The sequence below is a fragment of the Cydia splendana genome, chromosome 1, assembly GCF_910591565.1.
Source record: "Cydia splendana chromosome 1, ilCydSple1.2, whole genome shotgun sequence".
Lineage (NCBI taxonomy): Eukaryota > Metazoa > Arthropoda > Insecta > Lepidoptera > Tortricidae > Cydia > Cydia splendana.
This window is the reverse complement of record NC_085960.1, coordinates 10664179-10686032: the sequence shown is the minus strand read 5'-3', so window position 1 is coordinate 10686032 and position 21854 is coordinate 10664179. Positions and strand designations below refer to the sequence as shown.

The 21854-nt window shown below is 40.8% G+C and overlaps 2 protein-coding genes across 2 annotated transcripts; one reads left to right on the top strand and one right to left on the bottom strand.

The window, feature by feature from the left end:
* Positions 1-1645: 1645 nt before the first annotated feature.
* On the bottom strand, positions 1646-20113 carry LOC134795209 (nuclear RNA export factor 2-like). Its single transcript, XM_063767042.1, has 10 exons — positions 19898-20113; positions 19468-19798; positions 19179-19296; positions 18890-18962; positions 8788-8928; positions 7711-7906; positions 6683-6882; positions 4552-4752; positions 3818-3933; positions 1646-1816 (listed from the first exon to the last, which is right to left on the bottom strand). The coding sequence occupies exons 1-10, from the start codon at positions 20039-20041 to the stop codon at positions 1666-1668; spliced, it is 1671 nt and encodes a 556-aa protein (XP_063623112.1). The 5' UTR covers positions 20042-20113; the 3' UTR covers positions 1646-1665.
* Positions 20114-20506: 393 nt separating this feature from the next.
* Positions 20507-21456, top strand: LOC134795684 (peptidyl-prolyl cis-trans isomerase FKBP2). Its single transcript, XM_063767656.1, has 3 exons — positions 20507-20796; positions 20913-21232; positions 21345-21456. Exons 1-2 carry the CDS (start codon positions 20614-20616, stop codon positions 21168-21170), a joined length of 441 nt encoding a protein of 146 aa, XP_063623726.1. The 5' UTR covers positions 20507-20613; the 3' UTR covers positions 21171-21232; positions 21345-21456.
* The last annotated feature ends 398 nt before the right edge of the window (positions 21457-21854 follow it).

The window sequence follows — 21854 nt, the reverse complement described above, 5'->3', positions numbered from 1 at the left end:
AACGCTTTTATTCTTTATTGTGGTTATCAGATCATAATTTTATCGTCACGCCCCAGCAGGGAACGAAGGGAAAGTTCAGATATTTAATTAAAATACATAAATACCTACTAAAATATGTGTTCCGCAATAATTGAATTATTTTATTATATTCTAATATATTTATTATTCATCAGCATTTCAATTATGTTTATGTTTAACGAAGATATTGAAGCTTCAATTAATAGCTACTTCCTTCCGCTGTGTAGCGTTTATCGATATATAACATGATTAAAATCGACTTTTCACATCCCTAAAAGAGCACACATGCACGTTTTACGCACACATACACAGACTGGATGCACCAAAAAAGGCAACACTTTGATTTGAAGTACATCTTGTCAACAGTATAGTTGTCCTTTTTTGACAAACGGCATTTTTAAAAGAGCGAGGAGAGAGAAATGATACTAGTTGCTGCGCCGTCAAAGAGAACAGTGGGGCTACCGCGAATACCGAAAATCGTCAATTGCGGGCAATTCTGACAGATAAAACACGGTTTGCTACCGCGAAGACAGCCGTCATCTAGCGGCCCGTTCGAAAGACGATTATGGATCGAATATCGTTCCATAGACCTACCGCGAAACGCAATTTTCGGAGTTTTTGACAGCACGAAATTCGCAAAGAACTGTCAAAACACACGTTACCTCAAGAGCTAACGTTGAAAATGTTGGTGCCTTGACAACGTTTTCATTCGCGCTATTTGAGTATGACTTTTAAAAATCGAGATTGTTGTAATCCTTGGAAACGGTATCCAGACGGGATGATCAAATCGACCGATTTGATCAGAAATGAAATTGGTCAATCTCCAATTTAATCACCAATTTTAGATTTATGGTGATATTAGAGCCCTCGAAATTGAAAAAATGCCCCAGAACGAAAATACTGGTGTCACAAATTGGTATTTTTGCGTCCGCACCTCATTTTATCGGTAATAGCGTCCGCACGTCCTGATTCCATCGAGCAATTTAAGCCGATTGGCGAAAAAAAACTCTGCGTAGGGAGCGCCACAAGCATAACACGAAATTTTGTTATCTGCCTCTCTATCACTCTTGCGATAAAGAGGCAGATGACGATAAATATCGAAATATTTAGATTTTCGAGGTAGGCCTTTGTAAACAAACCGCCTCGATGCATCAATGTCATAGTGAAAACTTCTCAAAAAACTGTTTAGGCATAGTATGTATAAGTTACTTTATGGTTTACAATATGAGCTAGTGCTGCTCTCTGGCGGCAGAACCGAGAGAATGCGCCAGTAACGTGCACCACGCGCACGATAAAATAAGTATTAGGCAAAAATTCATTCTTCGTACAAGCTGTGCTGATTGTACTTTCCACAGCCAACTAATACTTATCGAGACAATTCTAACAACCCCAAACACGATTAGGTTGCGTTGTTTTATAATAGAGTTCCAATGGCCACCTCCTGACTCCATCATCAGATCAACTCGATGGTACCATAATACTGCATTGTCACCCGACTTACATATGTAAGCAAATTTTCAGCTTCATCGATGGATGAATTGTTTGTATTTAGTACAATGATAACATGGTTGCAAACAATTACAAAAACAATACAAAAAGTCAATAAATAAGCAGAAATAACACATAATGAATTGTATACATCTTTATTTAGTCTACTTCATCTATCAACGACGAAGTATCAGAGAAATCGTCGTAATCATCTTCAATAAACTTGTCGGCGCTTATTTTGTTCTTCCTTAATTCATCCCAAAACTCTTTAATCGCACTTCTGAGATCCCAGCTATGGATTTTGAGACGCCTAAAAAGAAATAACGATTTTTAATAAACTCTATACATTGCAAAAATTTAACCAATACAATGCTATGTAGTTTGGCACTGGAAGATAAATACTATGATAAGATTTTTATTTCATTAAAATATCCATAAATTAAAAAAATCATAATACGCTTATATGTGACGTTGTGGCGGGTATGGAGTTATGCATACCCCAGTAATCTACAATAAATAAGCTATCGATAACACAAAAGATCAACCTTCTAGGTTGCGTAGTTACAGAGATATGATTTTTTGAAAATAATGTTGTGAAATTAGCAACTTTACGATAGAGAAGTTTTAAGTTTAGCCGCCTAAAAAACTATGTTCCTGAAGTAAGTTACATAGTTGACTACAAATAATAATACCTTATATATGTGAGATTAAAAAAATATTGCGACTTGTTCTGTAATGCAAATAGAAACTTTTGATATCGACTGATTTATGTGTATACTAGCCAATCTCTTGAAAATAAAGTTTTATTTCATTTTCACGATTGATTGCAATGAGCTCTCAAGATTTAAATTCTATCTATTAGAAAACGACACTGACAGACAGTTTAAGCAAAAAACAATACCGATTTAGCGGTGAAAATGTATTTTCTGACTTTTTCATATAAAATCACAAAATTGAATATTTTTACTTTTAATGTGACACACAATCAATTTTTCTGAGCACATATGAAAGAAATTCTGTCATTCAAATGAAATAAATCCTAAAACCCCAACTAAATACTATATTTAACCCCTTATGCCACTTTAAACTTACATAACAATAACAGTATTTGCTCCATACATTTACGAAAAGGTACCTTATGGAAATAAATCTAATAATACATCACTACAAAATATCAATCATATTACAGTTTATCTTTTATGAATAGAAAATATTAATTTACATTAAACTGCCCCAAATTTAATTAGTTCTTCGTCATAATAATCTTAAAAAAGACCAATAATTTATATGTAATGAAAAGGTACCTTGTGATTAAGTTACATGATGAGGCATGATGATGATGGAACAGTTAGGATAAACTAATAATATTTTGGGGTTAAGATGGTATAAATCGTCTATTTCTTATCAATAATATATTTCGGTTGCTATTGAAGATAAGCGGCATTGAGGTTCAATGACCTCAGATATTCCATAAGGTAATGCGTCGGGTATTGGCATTTTTCAGCAAACCAATGGCTGATTTACTGCATGCGACCAAACCAAATGAAGATTATTCTAGTTAAGAAAGACTTGACGAGAGTAACTTTGGTATAATAGCAGGCTACTTGGATTTGTGATGTCGGTCTATGTACGGTTATAATATTTGCGAGGCGCCCCAACCAGAACTGAAATTATCAAATTAGTTTTGCAGAATGCTAATACAGTTCTCTACCAAACTTCTTTTCCCGTATTGACTAGTTTTTTTGGGAATTTTCAATCTTTTTTCCATAAGGTACCTTTTCTACTAAACTCTGAGACGACATTACTAGGCTTATAACTAACTTATAACAAAAATAAAAACAGGTAAACAAACGTTACGCATTAAGGTTTCAGATCACACAATAAAAAAAAATTGAGCATTTTTTCACCTCTTTACAAAACATTTCATATCTCCGAAACTAGAAACCCTCATAAGGTACCTTTTCCCGTGGAACGTCACATATAGTTACTTAAACATTATAAATGTACAATCATCATAATAAATGTATTATAAATATTTGTAAATTCTATTGAAATAAATTATTTGCAAAACTATTGAGTTTTGTTCAGTTGTGTCACATTAGTTTATATTTAACTTTAATGTATTAAAATAACCTGCAATTAGTAATTATACTACTAGCGCCACCTTGTGACGAGTAGCGCGAAACTAATTTTTTTCATTTATTCTTTTTAACTGTCCGAGGAGACGTATTTAATTACTATTATGCACTTATTTTGGACTAATTTTAAATTGGGAAATCATATACCTGTAAAATAAACATGAAATACATACAATTCTACTTCCGTCCTTTTCAGTTGCGTGACGTGTGTGAATGCTCTGCAAATTGCTTCTCTTTCCTCGGGCTCCGGGTTTATAAGGGCCAGGGAGTTCATGTTTCTTATTGGAGTCTGCAAAATAAATTATGGAGGTTACATTTTAATTTTTTAACCCAAGACCATCGGCTTCACTACCCATTAGGCCGAGCGAATCAGTCTTCTATCCTCGTTAGTCCCCGCGTACTTGTACAAATTAAATTCGAGTTATGAACTCTTATAGAAATAAAAGAAAGTTTCAAATTCAAAAGCGCAAAAATAGGCTTGGGTCTTACGAGGCTATGCTTGCCTCTGGACACTCTGGAGTCGTTGGACATGCATACAAAATAGTTATATAGTTTGTTTTTTTAAGCATTAGAAAAAGACTACGCGATCTTTTAATTGAAAAACGCTTTTCAAAAATCAGTGACTATTACTTATGAAAGCAAAATAATATAAATAATCGTATATGTTTCATAAGTGTTACATGTTTACCGTAACTTATTTTTCATAAGTGTTTTCAATAAAAAGACACGTCAAGGTTGTTTACCTTTTTTCTAATGCTAAAAAACCATCTATAGAGTCGGACCACGCTAAGTTTTCATGACAAGTGCTACGTCAACTATGGAACATAAAGGGGTGTATGCATGTTTACTGTCAAGTGTGTAAGTTAGCGCGGTCAAAGTCTATGGCAAAATAAAGCAAGAAAACTACCTTAAAACTGCTGTCAATCTGTTCCTTAGTGGCGAAGGAAATAGAGAACATCTCGTTGTTGATGTGGTACACGGAGTTGGAGTTTATGTTGTAGATGTTGAAAACGAACGAGCGCCGGAAACGGAAGTAGCGGTCCGGCTGCCCCGGGTCGAACGACTTCTCGCGGTATGTCCCGTCCACTACCAGGATCATGCATTTTTTCTAAAAACAGTTCAAATATTCATCTAAAAAACACAGCATCAGTTTGGTATGAGCATTAGATTGGTCATGAAACAAAACCATTCTCAATGTTACAAACAAAAATATTTCAACGATATTTTTTTCGGCGCTACCGGTACTTTCGTGCTTTTGGGCTATATAATGTAAACAGTAAATACGGACAGCTCTAACGCCATCTAGCATGACAAAAAATAACATTATACACTCGCGTGCAAAAGTATTGCATCACTTTGCATTTTTTCGTCCGCACCCAATATATTTGTAAACTGGTTAATTTCGCTAAATTATTTTAATGTAATATTCCTTGAAGTTTTAGCTTTACGAAAAGTAAAAAAACATGGAAACCGGCCCGGTATTTTTCAAATTATTAGCATTTTCCCGATTTGTGAGCGGTTTCACGTAATCACGCGCACGAGTTGCGCTACCCTTGACCCCTATAAAACGGGGGGTAGAGAAGGAGTTTTTATCAGTCACTTATCAGAAGTCGATCGTTACATATCTCTGCGTAATTTCCCGTGAAAAAGACCTGGAAAAATGGAAACCACTGAAGCTGAAGTCCGCCAAATCGTCCAGCCCCTGCAAGCGGGGCGTAGCCAACGTTCAGTAGCCGCCGAGCTGAATTTAAGCCAATCTGCAGTTTGCAGAGTTTACCAAAGGTTCCAGGGGTTCCCTTTACTTCAGGACCAAGAAGCGGGCGCAGAAAGTGTACATCAGAGAGGGACGACCGCTTCTTTGTCACAACATCTCTCCGAGGTCGACACCAGACAAGCATTGCCATCCAGCAGCGTCTGCGTGAGGTACGAGGAGTGGCTGCTAGTGAGTGGACAATAAGAAGAAGACTTAAGAAAGCGAACTTGACACCCAGGAGGCCCGCAGCGGGGCCCAGATTGCTGGCGCGACACCGTACAGCCTAAAGAGAGTTTGCTGAAAATCACAAGGACTGGGCCATTGAGCAATGAACCCCAGTTCTCTTCTTGAAAGAGTGCAGAATGTGCTTGAATGGATGTGACCGAAAAGGAAGAGTCTACAGAAGGCCAAAAGAACAGTTCGCTCAATGTTACTTCTCCGAAAGGGTCGCCTATGGCGGTGGATCCGTAATGTTCTGGGGCGGCATTTCCTACGACGGGCGGACAGAGCTGGTTTTCGTGCCTGGCGGGGACCGTGACAGTGAATTGACCGCTGCCAAGTACATCACTGATATCCTGGAGAAACATGTTGTTCCTTATGCCGGTATTTTTGATGAGGGGTTCATCCTAATGCAGGATAATGTCCCGTGTCATACCGCTAGGGCCACCGCAGCCTACCTTCTCGAATTCGGCATCGACACCATGGACTGGCCAGCGATGAGCACGGACCTTAACCCCATTGAACACGTGTGGGCCTACCTAAAAAGAAGGGCTCGCAAGCGGAATCCTGCCCTGGTCAATGTTGAGGAGCTGAAGGGAGCCTTGCTGGAGGAGTGGGACGCTATGTACTAAAAAATAACTTTTATTTTTAAGTTTCCTGATTAATTTTTGGAGCATTATGCGACTACTTTCAGTTTTCTGATTTTTTTAAGTCTTCAGATTTGAAATTTCATTGAATTTACCATTTTTCTAATGCGTTACATTATAAGCTTTCAGTTGATACCACAATATTCAGAATCGGGTATAGAATTACAAAGATATTGGGTGCGGACGAATAAATGCAAAGTGATGCAATACTTTTGCACGCGAGTGTAGTCGGAGACGTAAATTCACTTCGACAAGAGGCATAGTAAAAGACCCCTGTTAAGGCGCCGTGAGTTCGGACACGGACATTATGATTTTCTACAAAAATCTGGACCACATCTGAGAATTATTCTCAAAATCTTATTTAAGACCGACATTACTCTATAGTCCCTGTACAAATTCTCTAAGCATATCATACTCACATCATGTCTTAGCACGTCAACGGAAAAGGTAGTCGGGTCGTGTTCAGACTTCGGCAGGGCCGAGAGCGCATGGACGCACGCGTCAATATTCCGGTACATCTTATTGTTGGATTTAGCCGCCACATAATGGCGCTTCATTGGGTGGAGCGCGTTGCGGCTGTATATGGCGTAGGCTGATGGCAGAGCGGCATCTTCCGCGTCTGCAATAAATATGTTTAACAGAGTTTCTAGAAACTTTCTAACAACTGATTCTCTCGTAAGCTGTTTCGTCGTACGCTTTTTTTCTAGTACGTTATGCTGACAAGTGTGCGGTATAGTATGCAGAACTATGTTGCCGTGCCCTAACAGGGCGTCACATGAAAAGCTTATATTTAAGAACACCTGTACCTGCTATTATGTGATATGAAATAAACGATTTCAATTTCAGTTTCCTACAAAGACTATTGAGCGGGTTGGGTTGAGACGGTGCCGAGCTTTTTGGCGAGCGACAGCCATGTAGGAGGAGTTGCGCAATGGGAAAAATGTTAGAGCTAAAAATAAATAATAATAATAATAATAAGTGCTCGTTGACATCACCATCCCCCATGATGAGAATCTCGTGAAGGGCGAGAAGGACAAGTCCAGTAAGTACCTAGACTTGGCTCACGAGATAACCGCCATGTGGGATGTTGATTCGACGATCATTGTCCCGATAGTCGTTTCAGTGAACGGTCTAATAGCGAAGAGTCTCGACCAACATCTTGAGAGACTCTCGCTAGGTGGTTGGATCAAGGGACAGATGCAGAAGGCGGTGATCTTGGACACGGCGCGGATAGTACGTCGGTTCCTCTCTCTGTGGCCCTGACCACCGGTAGCTTGGGCCTTGCCCCGCTGCTGGCGGCACCCTAGGTTAGGTTTTTTATAATGTGTTTATATGTATTTTTTATTGTTTTGTACGTGTTTTTATATTTTACTTTTATATTCTAAGAAGGATGATGAATAAAGAAAATAATAATAATTGATAATCTTATAATATAAGACATATTTACCAGTGAATGATGTGTTTATGGTAAGAGCAACTTTGGCATCATAGAAGTTATTAATTTTCTTTCGATTTGAATCATAGTGCGCAAAGTATAAGGTAAGAAACTTCTCAACAAGCATCTTGGTTTTCTTGTCAGGCGTCTCTAGGAAGTTTTTGAAGAATGGCAGCATAGCGCCATGTTGGTTTAGGGTTATACCATCCTGTAAATAAATCATTAATATATATGTTACTGTTTAATTTAATTGACATAAAGTTAAAATTAAATTTCAAATAGACATCCCTGCTGTCATAGTTTGCCTCACAAAGAGTGTTATCTACACTTGAGGGCACATATAGAAATAGACATAGGCACATACATAAAAAAGAATTATACACCGTGTTTTTATTGAATTCCGTTAACTTCGGGGTATGGTTAAGTACGTTTAAGAGAACTAAATGGCATAGTTAACTTAAAAAAATGTTTTTTTTTTGCTTTTTTTTAATAAAAAAATTAGTTTAAAAAGTAATTAAATGTAGCATATAGCGTTGTTGTAACACGGGCATTACATTTAACTCAACCAAACAATTGAAATCTGTGACATATCAATATCATTTCGAACATCGATCGACCGAGATTGTACTTAAGTTTAATAGCAAATCTATGAACTCATTCTAAACACTAATCAATATGTAAACCGGCCCTAAGGCAAGTGTCCACGCTTGTAGAGGCCTTATAGGAAAAAAATAAATTATTGATTATCTCCGAAATGGAGTTAATTAGAATATCGGTGTCTTTAAGAAAGTTACTTGATTTAAGCTCAGGAATGTACCCTTGAAATTAACGGAAATCAAAAAAAACACGGTGTATAACATCACAAATATTACTTTATTACTTTTATTAGTACAAGAAATTTAAACAAGCAATAAAGACTAATTGTAATTAACATACTAGTTATGTTGACATTCAATTGTTGCAGTAAATTTACAGCAGTGCTGGTTTTTTAAGTCAGACCCTAGTACTAAAAATATAATTATCTTTCAAGTACTATTAGGTAGTATTTTTGAAAGGCATATTAAATAAATGATAAAAATAATAACTTACCAGTTCTGTTAGTCTCGGGAACCTCATGACAATGTTTTTCACATATGTTGAGGGGTCTAGGTTCTCACAAAGCGGGTTGCCCTCAATCCAGAGTTTCTCTATTTTACTACTGATTCTTTGTAGTTCTGATAAGGCTGGTATCTGAAAAAGTATGTTACATAATACAGTAAAACCTGGTTAAGTGGGACCTGGATAAGTGAGAAACCTCTATAGCTGGGACTCATGGTGCGGTCCCGACACTTTAGCACTGAATTACCTCTGTTAGTGAGATAAAACGGACCTCTATAACTGGGATTAGTTGTTGTGATTTTATAGTCACATTTACCTCTATAAGGGCGCGGAATAAGAGGGCGGAGGCGGGTCCATATGCAAGGAATAATTTGCGGCCGGTCGCTGCTTGCGATGGGTCTGTCTCTATGGTAGCTACCTGTCCGGTAGTTGGCATGGTGAATGGTCTCGGGGGGAGCACAAGTTGCGGAGATCCTCGAGGCAAAACTGGTTGTGCTCCTTCCCGAGGTTACTGCCTGTTAACTGCCTGGTTCTACCGTAGAAACAGGCAGAACGGAAACAACCAGTTGAACTATCTCAGGGTGAGTTTTGCAACGGATCGAACGCCGGGCTCGGAAGTCGATGATGTCATCCGTATGACTTCATCTATAACGGGGCCAGGTAAGTGAACCAGTGCAAAGAACACCCTTCACGCAATCCCAACCCATCCCTATCCCTCAGATGGATCTGTATTTGTGTGCCAACATCGAAAAGCCACTGTAGGTTCGTCTCCTTTGACGGAGGCGAGCATGCAGGGGCGGGAAGATTGGTGGCCGCAAATAACGATCCATATCCCACGTAATCAGCCGTAAGCGATGATGTGGCATGTCGCAGCGGGCTTTTCATCCACAAAGAAGGATGATTAGCGGTAGAATGCCACCCGCGTGTTTGTGCCGTGCGCGGGGACCCGTACGGGTGGAGAAGGAGATCCTGGGAGCGGGCGCGAAGCGGGGGTCTGTTGTCGTTATTCCCGTTAGAAGAAGTTCCTTCGGCTCTAGATTCATCTCACACGGGAGGTCTAGACCTAGCCAGTCAAGATCAATCGGCTGTTGTGTCCAGTCAGATGGCCGCATGGCGAGTGTCCTGGGGTGTAGGGGTCTGTAATCGGCGGAGCACGACTCCCATGTCGGCTGTGGAGCTGACTAGGGTTTTGGCACCGTGCGGATTCATGGGCAACGCACTTTGGGACGCTATATCAGCTTGGTATCCCTGATGCGTCAAAGCATCCCAAATGTGAGGCTCCGAGGAGGGTGGGGAGCCAAGCTGCTGAAAATTTCACTGGTGGTTTATGGACAACATAATACCAAAAACGACGGAAGGAGGAAAAGCCGGACCCGTACGGGATGAGGCAAAGGCGCATAGCGCAAAGGTTGCTGCACCAGCTCTTAGTGGGCCTGTCCCTGACAGGAACGCGAGAGTAGGTAGCGGTAAGGTTTGGCGGTCCGCGAGGACGGAGGACGCGCACGGCGCGAAAGGCAGAGGCCATGGTGGAGCAGGCCACTCCAAAGGTACCACTCGCGCCGAGCAAGTTCCCCCAGGGGGACCGACTAGCGCAGGTGCCGGAGGAGTAGGCAGCGGAACGATGGCCTACTGCAAGAGGCAAACGGGAGCACCGCTTCCAAATCCTGCTGGCGTTGCTCCGGGCGCCCTCGACAGCGCGGCCATGCCTAAGGGCGTGGACGTGCAGTCGGGTGGAGGAGCCGCTAAATCCAGGAGGCAGAAGAGGCGTGCGAAGGCGCGACTTAGAACGGACGCGGAATCGGTGGCCGGACCCTCCACAAGTGGAGCGGGAAGGCCACAGAATAAGAGGTCACTGGGGGCCAGTGGCGATTCATCTCTGCTCGCTGGTGACTCCAAGAGAGCGAAGGTAGGGGGATCGTTCGCGGAAGTCACGGCGAGCGAGAAGATGGCCATCGTCCCAGTGGCCTTTCCTGCCGAGAAAGTGGTGCAGGAGCATATGCCGGCCATCGTAGGAGCTCTGCTACTATCTCTTGACGAGGCCGAAGAACCAATGCCCGACATCACACTCGGCAATCTCGTGGGGGGCGCGCTCAACGTCACCTGCAAGGGGAGGGAATCCGCGGCATGGCTCAGCACGGTAATCGGAGGTGGAGAGATTGCCGGGCTGCGCCTGAAGGTCGTGAGTGCCAAAGATCTGCCGAAACCGGTCAAGATGGCCTGGAGAACGGTGGTCGATGGCACTCAGGACATGGCGAGAGCCCTCAGGGTGCTGCAGAGGAGGAACCCTAGGCTGCGCACGAGCGAGTGGAAGGTAGTCGACACCGTGGGGTCGGGGCCGAGCACCAGGCGAATCGTACTGATGGACCGGGTGTCGGCCGCCGTCATCAAGGAGGCCGACTACGTTCTGCACACAGGGCTCGACACCAGCCACTTCAAGCTTCTGGAGGAAGCGCGGGAGCAGGGGCCTGGGGGGGCTGAGGTCGAGCCGTGTAGGGAGGGGGGGAGAGGGGGGGGGAGGTAGCCCAGAAGGCTACGGTCGCTGTGGCGACAGGGGGGGCCCCGGAACGGGAGGCGCCACCAGCCGGTGACGCACCTGTGGAGGTGGCGGAGGATCAGTCGGAGGAGGCCGGGGGCATGGTGCAGCTAGGAGAGGACCATGCTGGACCGCGCATGTCTCGAGCATCGTCACCGATTTCATCGATGGCGGGCTCAGAGGATCTGCGTGGTCTGGCGGAACTCTACCTGGAGGGTACCATGTCACCCATGTCCTTCGACGACACGGTCCAGGAGGTGGCTGCTGATCTCAGCACCACCAAACAATAAACGCCGCAATGGAGGGCTTAAGGTGCGTACAGATTAATCTCCAGCACAATAAAGCAGCCACTGCCCTTCTGGCTAAGCTGTTAAAAAGCGATAAATTCGATATTGCTCTTATTCAAGAACCATACATTTACAAAGGCGAGATAAGAGGCTTAAACGGTACTGGCGGGACATTGTTATATGTTTGTCCTGAGAGTACTATGAGGACATGTATCTATGTTAAAAATGGCATTGACGCTCTGCTTCTACATGCTTTCTGTTCCAGGGATCTGACTACGGTCAAGATCCAAAACAAGGGGGGGGGTAAGGCACTAATCATCTCATCAGCCTACCTTCCCTACGAGGCAGCGGATCCAATCACTGGGCAACTGAGGGATCTTGCTGCTTACGGCAGCCAGGCGAACACCGACCTGATCATCGGCTGCGATGCAAATGCTCACCACGTCATCTGGGGGAGCTCGGATGTCAACAGAAGAGGAGAGAAGGTACTGGATTTTCTGGTAAGCTCTTCTTTACAACTATTAAATAAAGGCAATGAACCGACATTCGTCAATGCAAGGCGGGGGGAGGTTATTGATATAACGCTAGCGTCCAACAACGCGAGTAATAAGATTAGCTCATGGCATGTCTCTGGGGAGATTTCTTTATCGGACCACAGATATATATGCTTCAGGTATAAGACTAAAATTCAATTAGAAACTATACGCAAACGGAATCCCAGGAACACCAACTGGTTAGCGTTCAAAAGCGACCTGGAGGTGGAACTGGGAGACCCTAAAGGCAAGTTAAACTCTATTATTGACATAGAACTTGAAACAGACAGAATAGCACAAGCTGTCTATACAGCTTGGACAAACAACTGCCCGGAAAAGAAAATCCTGGCGAAGAAGGTGCCCTGGTGGAACCCGGAGATTGCAAAACTCCGGAAGGAAACCAGGGCTGTCTTCAATGATGCTAAGAGGACCAACGACTTCGAGCATTACGCGCGAAAACTCACGGAATACAGCAAAGCTGTGAGGAAAGCAAAAAGGAAAGCATGGATGAACCATTGCGATCAAATCAGGTCCATACCGGAAGGCATGAGACTTACAAAGGCACTAGCTGCAACGAAGTCAGTTCCACTCACTTCCATTAGAAGAAGTGACGGAAGAATGACTGAAACGGGGCTAGAAACCCTCAAAGTTATGTGTGACACACACTTCCCAGGCTCGATAATACATCAGAGCGTAACGGACGATGGAACCGGTGCAATGGAACAATCCATCAGCACGACCAGATACAACTGGGACACGTCTAAAAAGGTAGTAGATCACGATAAGATACAATGGGCACTATCCACATTTCAACCATACAAAGCCCCGGGGCCAGATGGAATCTACCCCATACTACTACAAGAGGGCGCCAATGTACTAATACCGCACTTAGGTAGACTGTACAGAGCGTGCATAGCCTTCGGACACGTACCGCGTGTGTGGAGGATGGTAAAGGTAACGTACTTGCCTAAACCGGGCAAAGCAGATTACACAGAAACCAAATCATACAGGCCGATAAGTCTGTCATCGTTTTTCCTCAAAACACTGGAGAAACTGGTAGACAGACACATAAGGGATGGTCCTCTTAAGAGGCATCCGCTGCACCAATTGCAGTGTGCGTATCAGCCGGGTAAATCGACTGAAACGGCACTACACCTGGTGACAACCAGAGCGGAACAGGCGATAGAGAACAAAGAACTATGTCTGGCCACTTTTATAGACGTGGAGGGGGCATTTGACCGCACCACGTATCAGGCAATCAATATTGCAGCATCTAAACACGGCATAGAACCAACAATCTGTAGATGGATTGGTACTATGCTAAATAGCCGACTAATAAAATCCTCCCTTATGGGAGATGAAATATTAGCTACGGCCACGAAGGGTTGTCCACAGGGTGGGGTTCTCTCACCAACTCTCTGGAGTCTGGTAGTTAACTCACTGTTGGAAGAACTAAACAAAGGCCCAATACATACGGTAGGGTACGCAGATGATTTAGTGATTCTTGTAAACGGGAAATTCCCGGGAACAGTATCGGAAATCATGAATAAAGCACTGAAGCAAGTGGAGAGATGGTGCAACTGTCATCAACTCTCCATAAACCCAGGCAAAACAGTGGTAATACCGTTTACCAGGAAAAAGACCCTTAATGGCATGAAGCAGCTGAAGCTTTATGGAAGGGTACTGGATATGTCCAATGAAGTGAAATATCTAGGCGTTACACTAGATAAAGAGCTGAACTGGAGAAAGCATGTCGAACTAACAACCACCAAGGCACTTAGAGTGTTTGGAATGTGTAGATCGGCTTATGGCAAAACGTGGGGTCTAAACCCAAAGGTACTAAGATGGATCTATACCATGATGGTAAGACCAATCATCTTGTACGGATGCCTGGCATGGTGGCCAAGGACACTAAAGAGCACATGCAGGGATGCCCTTATGAAAATACAAAGAACGGCATGCATGGCTATTACTGGCGCGTTTAGAACGACGCCAACAGCGGCGATGGAGGTACTGCTAGACCTCTCGCCGCTACACCTAGTGATACAATCTGAGGCGCGGAAATCGCTACACAGGTTGACCCTAACAGGCCTCTGGAGCGATAGCAAGCCAAAGACCAAACACACAAACATGGAATGTGACAATTTCATGAAAAGGATTACGAACATGGGCTGCGATAAGATGCAACCCAAGTTTGTGTTCCATAAGAATTTTAACGTTAAAATTCCAACAAGGGCTGAGTGGACCGAAGGTCTTGAAGCACCAATCTCTGATGAAAACGACATCATATGGTACACAGATGGGTCTAAGACAGAATCTGGTACGGGGGCAGGCATTTATGCAAATGACTTTAGTAGTAGTATAAGCATGGGCAATTACGCCACTGTCTTCCAAGCCGAGACATTCGCTATAATTGCCTGTGTGCATGAGAATATAGTTAGGCGAACCCAAGGGAAGAATATCTATATACTCAGCGACAGTCAGGCCGCTCTCAAAGCGCTCGAAGCTCCCAGAGTGGACTCTAGACTGGTATATAATGGCGTCCAAGCCCTGAACCAGCTTGGAAGGCAAAACAGAGTGCAACTGGTATGGATCCCAGGGCACGAGGGATTCATAGGCAATGAAAATGCAGATGAACTCGCCAGAGCCGGATCTGTAAGTAACCTTATAGGTCCGGAACCATTCGTGGGGCTCTCACAGGGAACCATCACAACGGCTATTAAAGACCATACCAAGACCAAACACCAGGAAGAATGGGATAGTCTGACGGGTCTAAAGCATGCAAAGCTCTTTATGCAAGGAATAGACTCCGGCTGGAGCAAAAAGCTTTGGAAACTTAGCAAAAGACAACTCCAAATCATAACGGGGGTGTTTACTGGCCATTACGGGGTCAAAGGATTTCTGGCCTAGTGATTGCAATCCGGATTATTCGAAGTTCAAAAATCCGGATTTCGGAGCGTTTGAAAATCCGTTTTAAAATTCGGATTTTGAAAAGAAAAATCCGGTTTTTCGGATTTTTTCCTACCAGTACTAATTTGCTCAAAATTAATGCTAATGCGAAATAAAAAGCGGTGCACATGAAGCGGCAACGCGGGAGAGCTATTGCCAGCCGGGCATTGCGCGTCGCGCACTCGCTCGCACCTGTAGGCTTGCCCCGCGTCCGCTTTTTTTATTGGCGTAGCCCAAGTAACAAAATTTGGTACTATAAAAGTCCTGAGAACGTTTTGGAGCGTGCTAATTAGTGTTCATGATTAGCACTATAATGGTGTTGTAAACGTTTACAAAACCCCAGATAGGCCCTAGTTTTATCACTGATTTATTCTATAAACATTACATAAAGGCTCTCACGGTGATAAATCAGCTCTATGGTTGAAATGTAAAAGTGACGAGAAACGCTCTTTAGTACTAAAATAGTGCTGTCTGCAACGTTTATGTCGCAATTTGGAATTATAAAAGTAACCAATGAAACATGTTTATAGTGCTATTTTGCACCGTAAACGATTCCAGTGATCTTTTTTTATCATACTTGCGTCGTGGGTGCCTAAAATATTAAATAAGTTCATTCGCCATTGTTTCTTAAAGTGACATTTGTATTTAGGTAATAAAAAGGATGTACTAAAAAGCATTTGTGGACCGTTACTATGCCGGTACATTGTACATGCGAAAATAATTGTATCGATAGAATCATTATGCCGATTTCAAATTTGACAATGCGCTCTCATAATTTTCATGTTTTAATTAAATTAAAATTAATAAAATAAGGACTTGTTCCAACTGTGGCTGCTATAGTACACATAGGCTCCAGCCGTGCCGCTAATGTGCTATTATGGCAGAAAACAGCAGCCATTTTTTAAGTTACGATTTAAGTTATTTAGCAACGTACCAGGTAACTTTTATTGTACTATATAGCACTATAGAAAAACTTTCATGACTTTTAGAGAACTCTTCTAGCCTTATAGCGATGTTAAGAGAGCTTTTAAAAAGCTAAAACGTTACGTTATGGTCGTGCAAAGTCCTTTTATAGTGCAGATTGATCCTCTAATAGTGTTTACGATACTGCTACAATACTAGTACTATAAAAGTTACTTTGACGCATTATTAGTGCAAAATAGGTACATAAAAGCATCAGTAAAGTCGTCTATAGTATTAAATAGTACCATAATCGCTTTTTGCATATCTATTACAGTGCAGCACTTTAAAGATTCTTTTGTATGATCCTATAAGCGTTCTAAGAGCTAAATTATAGTACTTAAAAGGTCTTTAATCTTATAGAAACAAAACGCTTTGTTAAAAACCTTTATAGTACAAGCAGTCACAATGGTTACCATTATAGGCCTACTATATCACTGTTTGGTGATAAAATGCCTTAGTTATAGAACCTTTTGTTACTTGGGAGTGTACGTATGTATTTTGTTTTTTTATTTTTTAAAGATTTTGTTATTGGCGTAGCAGTGTACGCATTCTGTTTTTTTATTTTTAATAAAAACAACTTAATTTGATTGTTTGTTTCACTTTGCCTTTATGCCACATATTCCTTTCTTAAAATCCGGATTGAATCCGAACTTCGGATTTCGGTCAAACCAAAATCCGAAAATCCGGATTTGAAAAATGTTCACGGATTTGCAATCGCTATTCTGGCCAAGATGGGACACTCTGACAACACCGATTGTCGTATGTGTGGCGAAGAGGAAGATACAGTAAGACACTTAATGTGTGAATGTCACGCCCTCGCCAGACAAAGAATGAAGGACTTTGGAGCAGGATACCTGGAACCAAAGGACTTTAAAACGCTACCCATGAGCTCCATCATCCGACACATGGATATGGTGGGAAAAGCTCTTGAGTAGTTGACGGATCTCTTCTAGGGGGTAACTGCACAAAAGATCCCTATGGGTCGAAGTGTATCCGCAAGGGCCCCCGAAAACAATAAGATAAGATAAGATAAGATACCTCTATAATTGAGACAGAGAGTGTGTTTTACCTCTTTTACTGAGACTGTATTTATAACATTACATTTTCCTAATTGTTTTTTTACAATTTTATACGAATTACCTCTGTATCTGATATAACGTCAATCTATGACCTCTCTAACTTGGACTTTATTGATCTATTTCCGTATTCTTACTAACTCTTAGTCTATCCACAAATTCCGCATTTGCTTAATTGTGTCTAAACGACTTCAAGTTTCATTTAGTTACTTTATGTAGTTAAAACTATCGAAACGAAAGCTGACATTTTGATAAGTAACAAGAATAAACAAATTTTCATTTAATTAATTTCTAAGACGCAATGAATTCCGTATCAAATTTAATTGAAAAAATCTATCCTTTGGAAAATTATTCATAATAAATTCAAAGAAATATTTAAACAGACTTATAAAATATTTAGGGACAAGGATTATTTTACCTAAACATTTAAAGATAATTACAAAATACCTTAATAACCACCTCTATAACTGAGATATATCCTCTATTATCACCTCTATTAATGGGACCCTCTGTAAATGAGACAGAAATGTATTTGTACCTGGCTAACTGAGAGCCTGGGTAAGTGGAATACCTCTTTAAGTGAGACAAATCTGCTCGTCCCTTGAAGTCTCACTTATCCAGGTTTCACTGTATTAGCCATTCATATGTGAATGTGTTACTTCAAACCTTGCTCATGTTATGTATATGGAGCAAAATAAATTGTTCTTAATAAAGTCCAAAAAGGTGATGCAAAAATGAGGTCAGGATTCTTATTAAACACAAAGTAAAGGTGCATTAAATCTTGTAAGTAGCTCCATAAAAAGATCACACTGACTTTGTTGTTTCAGCAATGCAAATAAAACATGTTGAATTTAGGATACTTGCTGCCAATGGGTAACTTTAAGGAGTTGAATAAAGCCAAAAGTTAATGTAATTCTTTTCTCCAAAATGCCTACACCTAATGTATAAGTGCACCTTTTATAAAGCATACTGTATATGGCAATCAAAATGTAAAAGTAATGGAACTGTTACATATGCCAATAGCCGGGTACTGACAGAGCGAGCAGCCTCGCGAGGCAGCCTCGGACGAATGCCGCGCAACGTTTGCCGCGCGAGGCAGCCTCGGTCAGTAGGTTTTGTTGCACGAGGCTGCCGCGCGCGGAAAAGCCGAGCCACGGTGACGCCTGAGCCAAACATCGAGCGCTCAGTTTAACGTGAAGTCGCACAGAGACCGCGCGTGTAATGAGGCCGTTCATTCGAAAACTGTCGCTTGGTAGCGATATTTATTTATATATGAGGAATGAGTTTTTCGGTACTTATGTACGAAATATCATTTGATATTTGCCAGTCGCATTTTGGTGAAAGAAAACATCGTGAGGAAACCGGACTTATCCCAATAAAGCCTAGTTTCCCCTCTGGGTTGGAAGGTGAGATGGCAGTCGCTTTCGTAAAAACTAGTGCTTACGTCAAATCATGGGATTAGTTGTCAAGCGGACCCCAGGCTCCCATGAGGCATGGCATAATGCCGGGACAACGCGAGGAAGATGATGATATGAGGTATTTAGGCAGTGGTCTGCCTGAGCATGGACAAAAAACTGACAACGCTCGGCTCGGGCCGAGGCGCGGTCGGCCGAGGCCAGACATGTGTTTGCCTGACTGACGAGGCTGCTCACTCAGTCAGTACCCGGCTAATTAAAGATTTATCTGCCAATGACTAATTATATTATGATAAATAGAATTATTGCTAATGAAATTCTGGCAAACAGTACTAACCTCATTATGACTTAAATTAATGGCAGTTAAGTCTCCTTTAATGAAGAAGTTCAATAGATCCACTGGTATTGTACTGTAAAATAAGCAAGAAGATAATTTAGTACACATAATATGCATGTTTTTATTCTTTCTTCAATTAACATGATTTTAATATTACTGATTTGAAGAAATATCTTTCTTTAATATTATAACTGCAATCATTTAACATGTTCTTTCAATGACTTTCTAATCTTTTTTAACTCCCAAGCTTTCAAACATTACACTTAGTTTAAGCAAATATACAGCTTACCTTAGGTTGTTATTACTTAAATTCAAGGACTTTGTGTCCCTCCCCATGCGGATCATCAGGATTTTGTACTGTGACAACATGGACAGCTTATAGAAGTGTATTCTCTTTTCTACAAATTCTGAAAAATCCAATCAATCAAAAATTAATATCTGAGAATAAAACAGATGTAAGGAAATTTGTGGATGAAGTGCTTAGAAATCATTGACACATGGGTTTAGTAGCTAAGATTAAAGCTATAGAAATATTTTGCCAAGCAAAAGGAACTACTGTATATTAGTAAAATGCTGACCTGGATCTTTATCAAAACTTGACAAGTCAAGTTCACACTTGTCGCTCAGCCTGTTGCTGACCACTCCGGCGACCACGTCGTCCACCGTCACTCTGTTATCGAAGCAGTCAGCGGAACTCTTGTCATTGAACAGCAAGTCCAAGTTGAACATGTTGCGTTGGTATGGGAACATGAAATCATGTTTCAATACTTTCATTACAAAGTTGAGGGTGCTTGTATAAAATGTGGTTATTTCTCCTTGAGATGTGCAGTTCACGGGGGTGAAAGGCGATTGAAAGTAGTCCATCAGAGTTTCAAAAAGCTCGATGTGACTTCCCGGCCAGTTATGAACCTGAAAGACAAGTAAAAATCTAAAAACCTTAGCTTCTGATAAGTGTACAATAATCTAATTCTAGAAACCATAACAGATAAATTCGTTGATGAAATTTACCATAATTTTATGAAAAGAATGCTTGGCGGCTTCATCTTCGGTAACTATACAATTTTCAATATATGACACAACAACGGAAGAAGCAGTATTCCTATTTAGTAAATACTTTTTATAGTTTTCTAACTGAAACCTCTTGGTACTCATTATTCTCTAACTTGAATAACAATAATATTAAGTTATTAACCGAAATTCCGGTAATAATAGTGATTATATTCTCTTTGATATTAACAATGTCGACAATCAATGACAAAACAAAATTGACATTTGGTCTGTCATTGACATTTTTTTTTTCAGACCGTTCGAGGGAAAAAAAAAGAAAGCTGCGACCGTGTAAAAGTTCTCAAAATTATGAATAAAATTAATTAAAACATTATTTTCAACAACAAACCTTAACATAATAATGTCATATATTTATTATTTTCACTTTTATATCGGTTTCAATAAGCTATAGGTAAAATATGTAACAAAAGGCTGGATTTGGGCAGAATACAAATTTAATCGGAACTTGAAAGTTGATTAGATATAACTCAAACAAACTTAAACCCTCGCTAGCTCTAGCTACACGTCAGAATGTCAATATGAAATGAAATCAATTTCTATCATTCGGCTTCATTGGCTTCAAATTCTTCAAAAAAGCTTGAAAAATTCAAGTTCCTGTGTTTGAATCCAAATTTTAATACAGATTTATTTCATATTTGATTAAGTTAAGAAGCGCAATGAGTAGTACCGTGGCTATTGTATGCAAAGTTATGCTGTTTGTTTTAGTATTGATGAGTATAATTTCTCATGTAGTTATTGCAAGCACTGCACCTAAAAAATTGCAAATTGGGGTGAAAAAAAGACCTTCAGAGTGCCCCATCAAAAGCAGGAAAGGTGATCTACTGCACATGCACTATACGGTGAGCTTTTCATACATGGCATATGTGATATGATATTACTCTAATTGTATTCTGTATACCTACTGATATTCTCTAAATGTTCCATGTGTACTAATAGTGATTTTGTTTAATTACAGGGCACTTTAGATGATGGAACAGAATTCGACAGCTCAATTCCTAGAGGCAACCCTCTAACCTTCACATTGGGATCTGGTCAGGTCATTAAAGGGTGGGACCAGGGCCTCATGGGCATGTGTGAGGGAGAACAGCGAAAGTTGGTCATTCCCCCTGAGCTGGCATATGGAGAAGCCGGAGCACCACCTAAAATACCCAAGTCTGCAACACTCACATTCCATGTTGATCTTGTAAAGATTGAAAGAAAAGATGAACTGTAAATGCAATCTCTGTCAGTGTTACATTCTGTTAAGTGAGATATCATTTATTTGTACCGTTTAAAGTCTGTTTTTTTATTCGGTAGACTAAAATGACATTTCCTAGTATGAACATAAAATAACATTTCATAGTATCAAAAGTCATTTTAGTCTACCGAATAAAAAATTGACTTTAAGTGTATTTATTTTCTTTGTGTGTAGATGTGAACAATGATATAGGTACATTAGGTACCTAAATGTAATTAGTACTTTATTACAATTTTATTGTGAACATTTTAGACTGATTAATAAACATTGCTTTATAATGAAATTGATTATAAATAACATACTTAAACCTCGCTCATTGTTCCCAATCGTTTTTATTTCACACATGCCATGTTATTAGCATGTATAGCAACCAAAGTACATTTGGTAACAAAAAAGGAATGTTTCATAGAAACTTTCTGGGACATTTAGGGAAATATGGTGGAAGTTGTTCAGCTTCATGTAAGTACTTTCCAGCATACCAATTTTTATAGAAATATAAGATGTGATCGAAATGTACAAACTTTTTGAGAAATGCTCATAGTTGGTCAAGCAAATCTTGTCAGTAGAAAAAGGCGGCAAATTTAATAAAACAACGGGTTGCACTCCGGGAGTGCCGGCAGAAGTGAAAACTCAACAACATTGTAACTCAAAATATTAATA

Bases quoted from the DNA above. Each gene is read 5' to 3' on its own strand.
- LOC134795209 (XM_063767042.1), bottom strand. From the start codon at position 20,041: ATGAGTACCAAGAGGTTTCAGTTAGAAAACTATAAAAAGTATTTACTA. The intron at 19,799-19,897 runs GTAAATTTCATC...CTTGTCTTTCAG, and splicing joins ATTCTTTTCATAAAATTATG to GTTCATAACTGGCCGGGAAG. The intron at 1,817-3,817 runs GTATGTATTTCA...ATTTCTTTTTAG, and splicing joins AAAAGGACGGAAGTAGAATT to GCGTCTCAAAATCCATAGCT.
- LOC134795684 (XM_063767656.1), top strand. From the start codon at position 20,614: ATGAGTAGTACCGTGGCTATTGTATGCAAAGTTATGCTGTTTGTTTTA. The intron at 20,797-20,912 runs GTGAGCTTTTCA...GTTTAATTACAG, and splicing joins TACTGCACATGCACTATACG to GGCACTTTAGATGATGGAAC.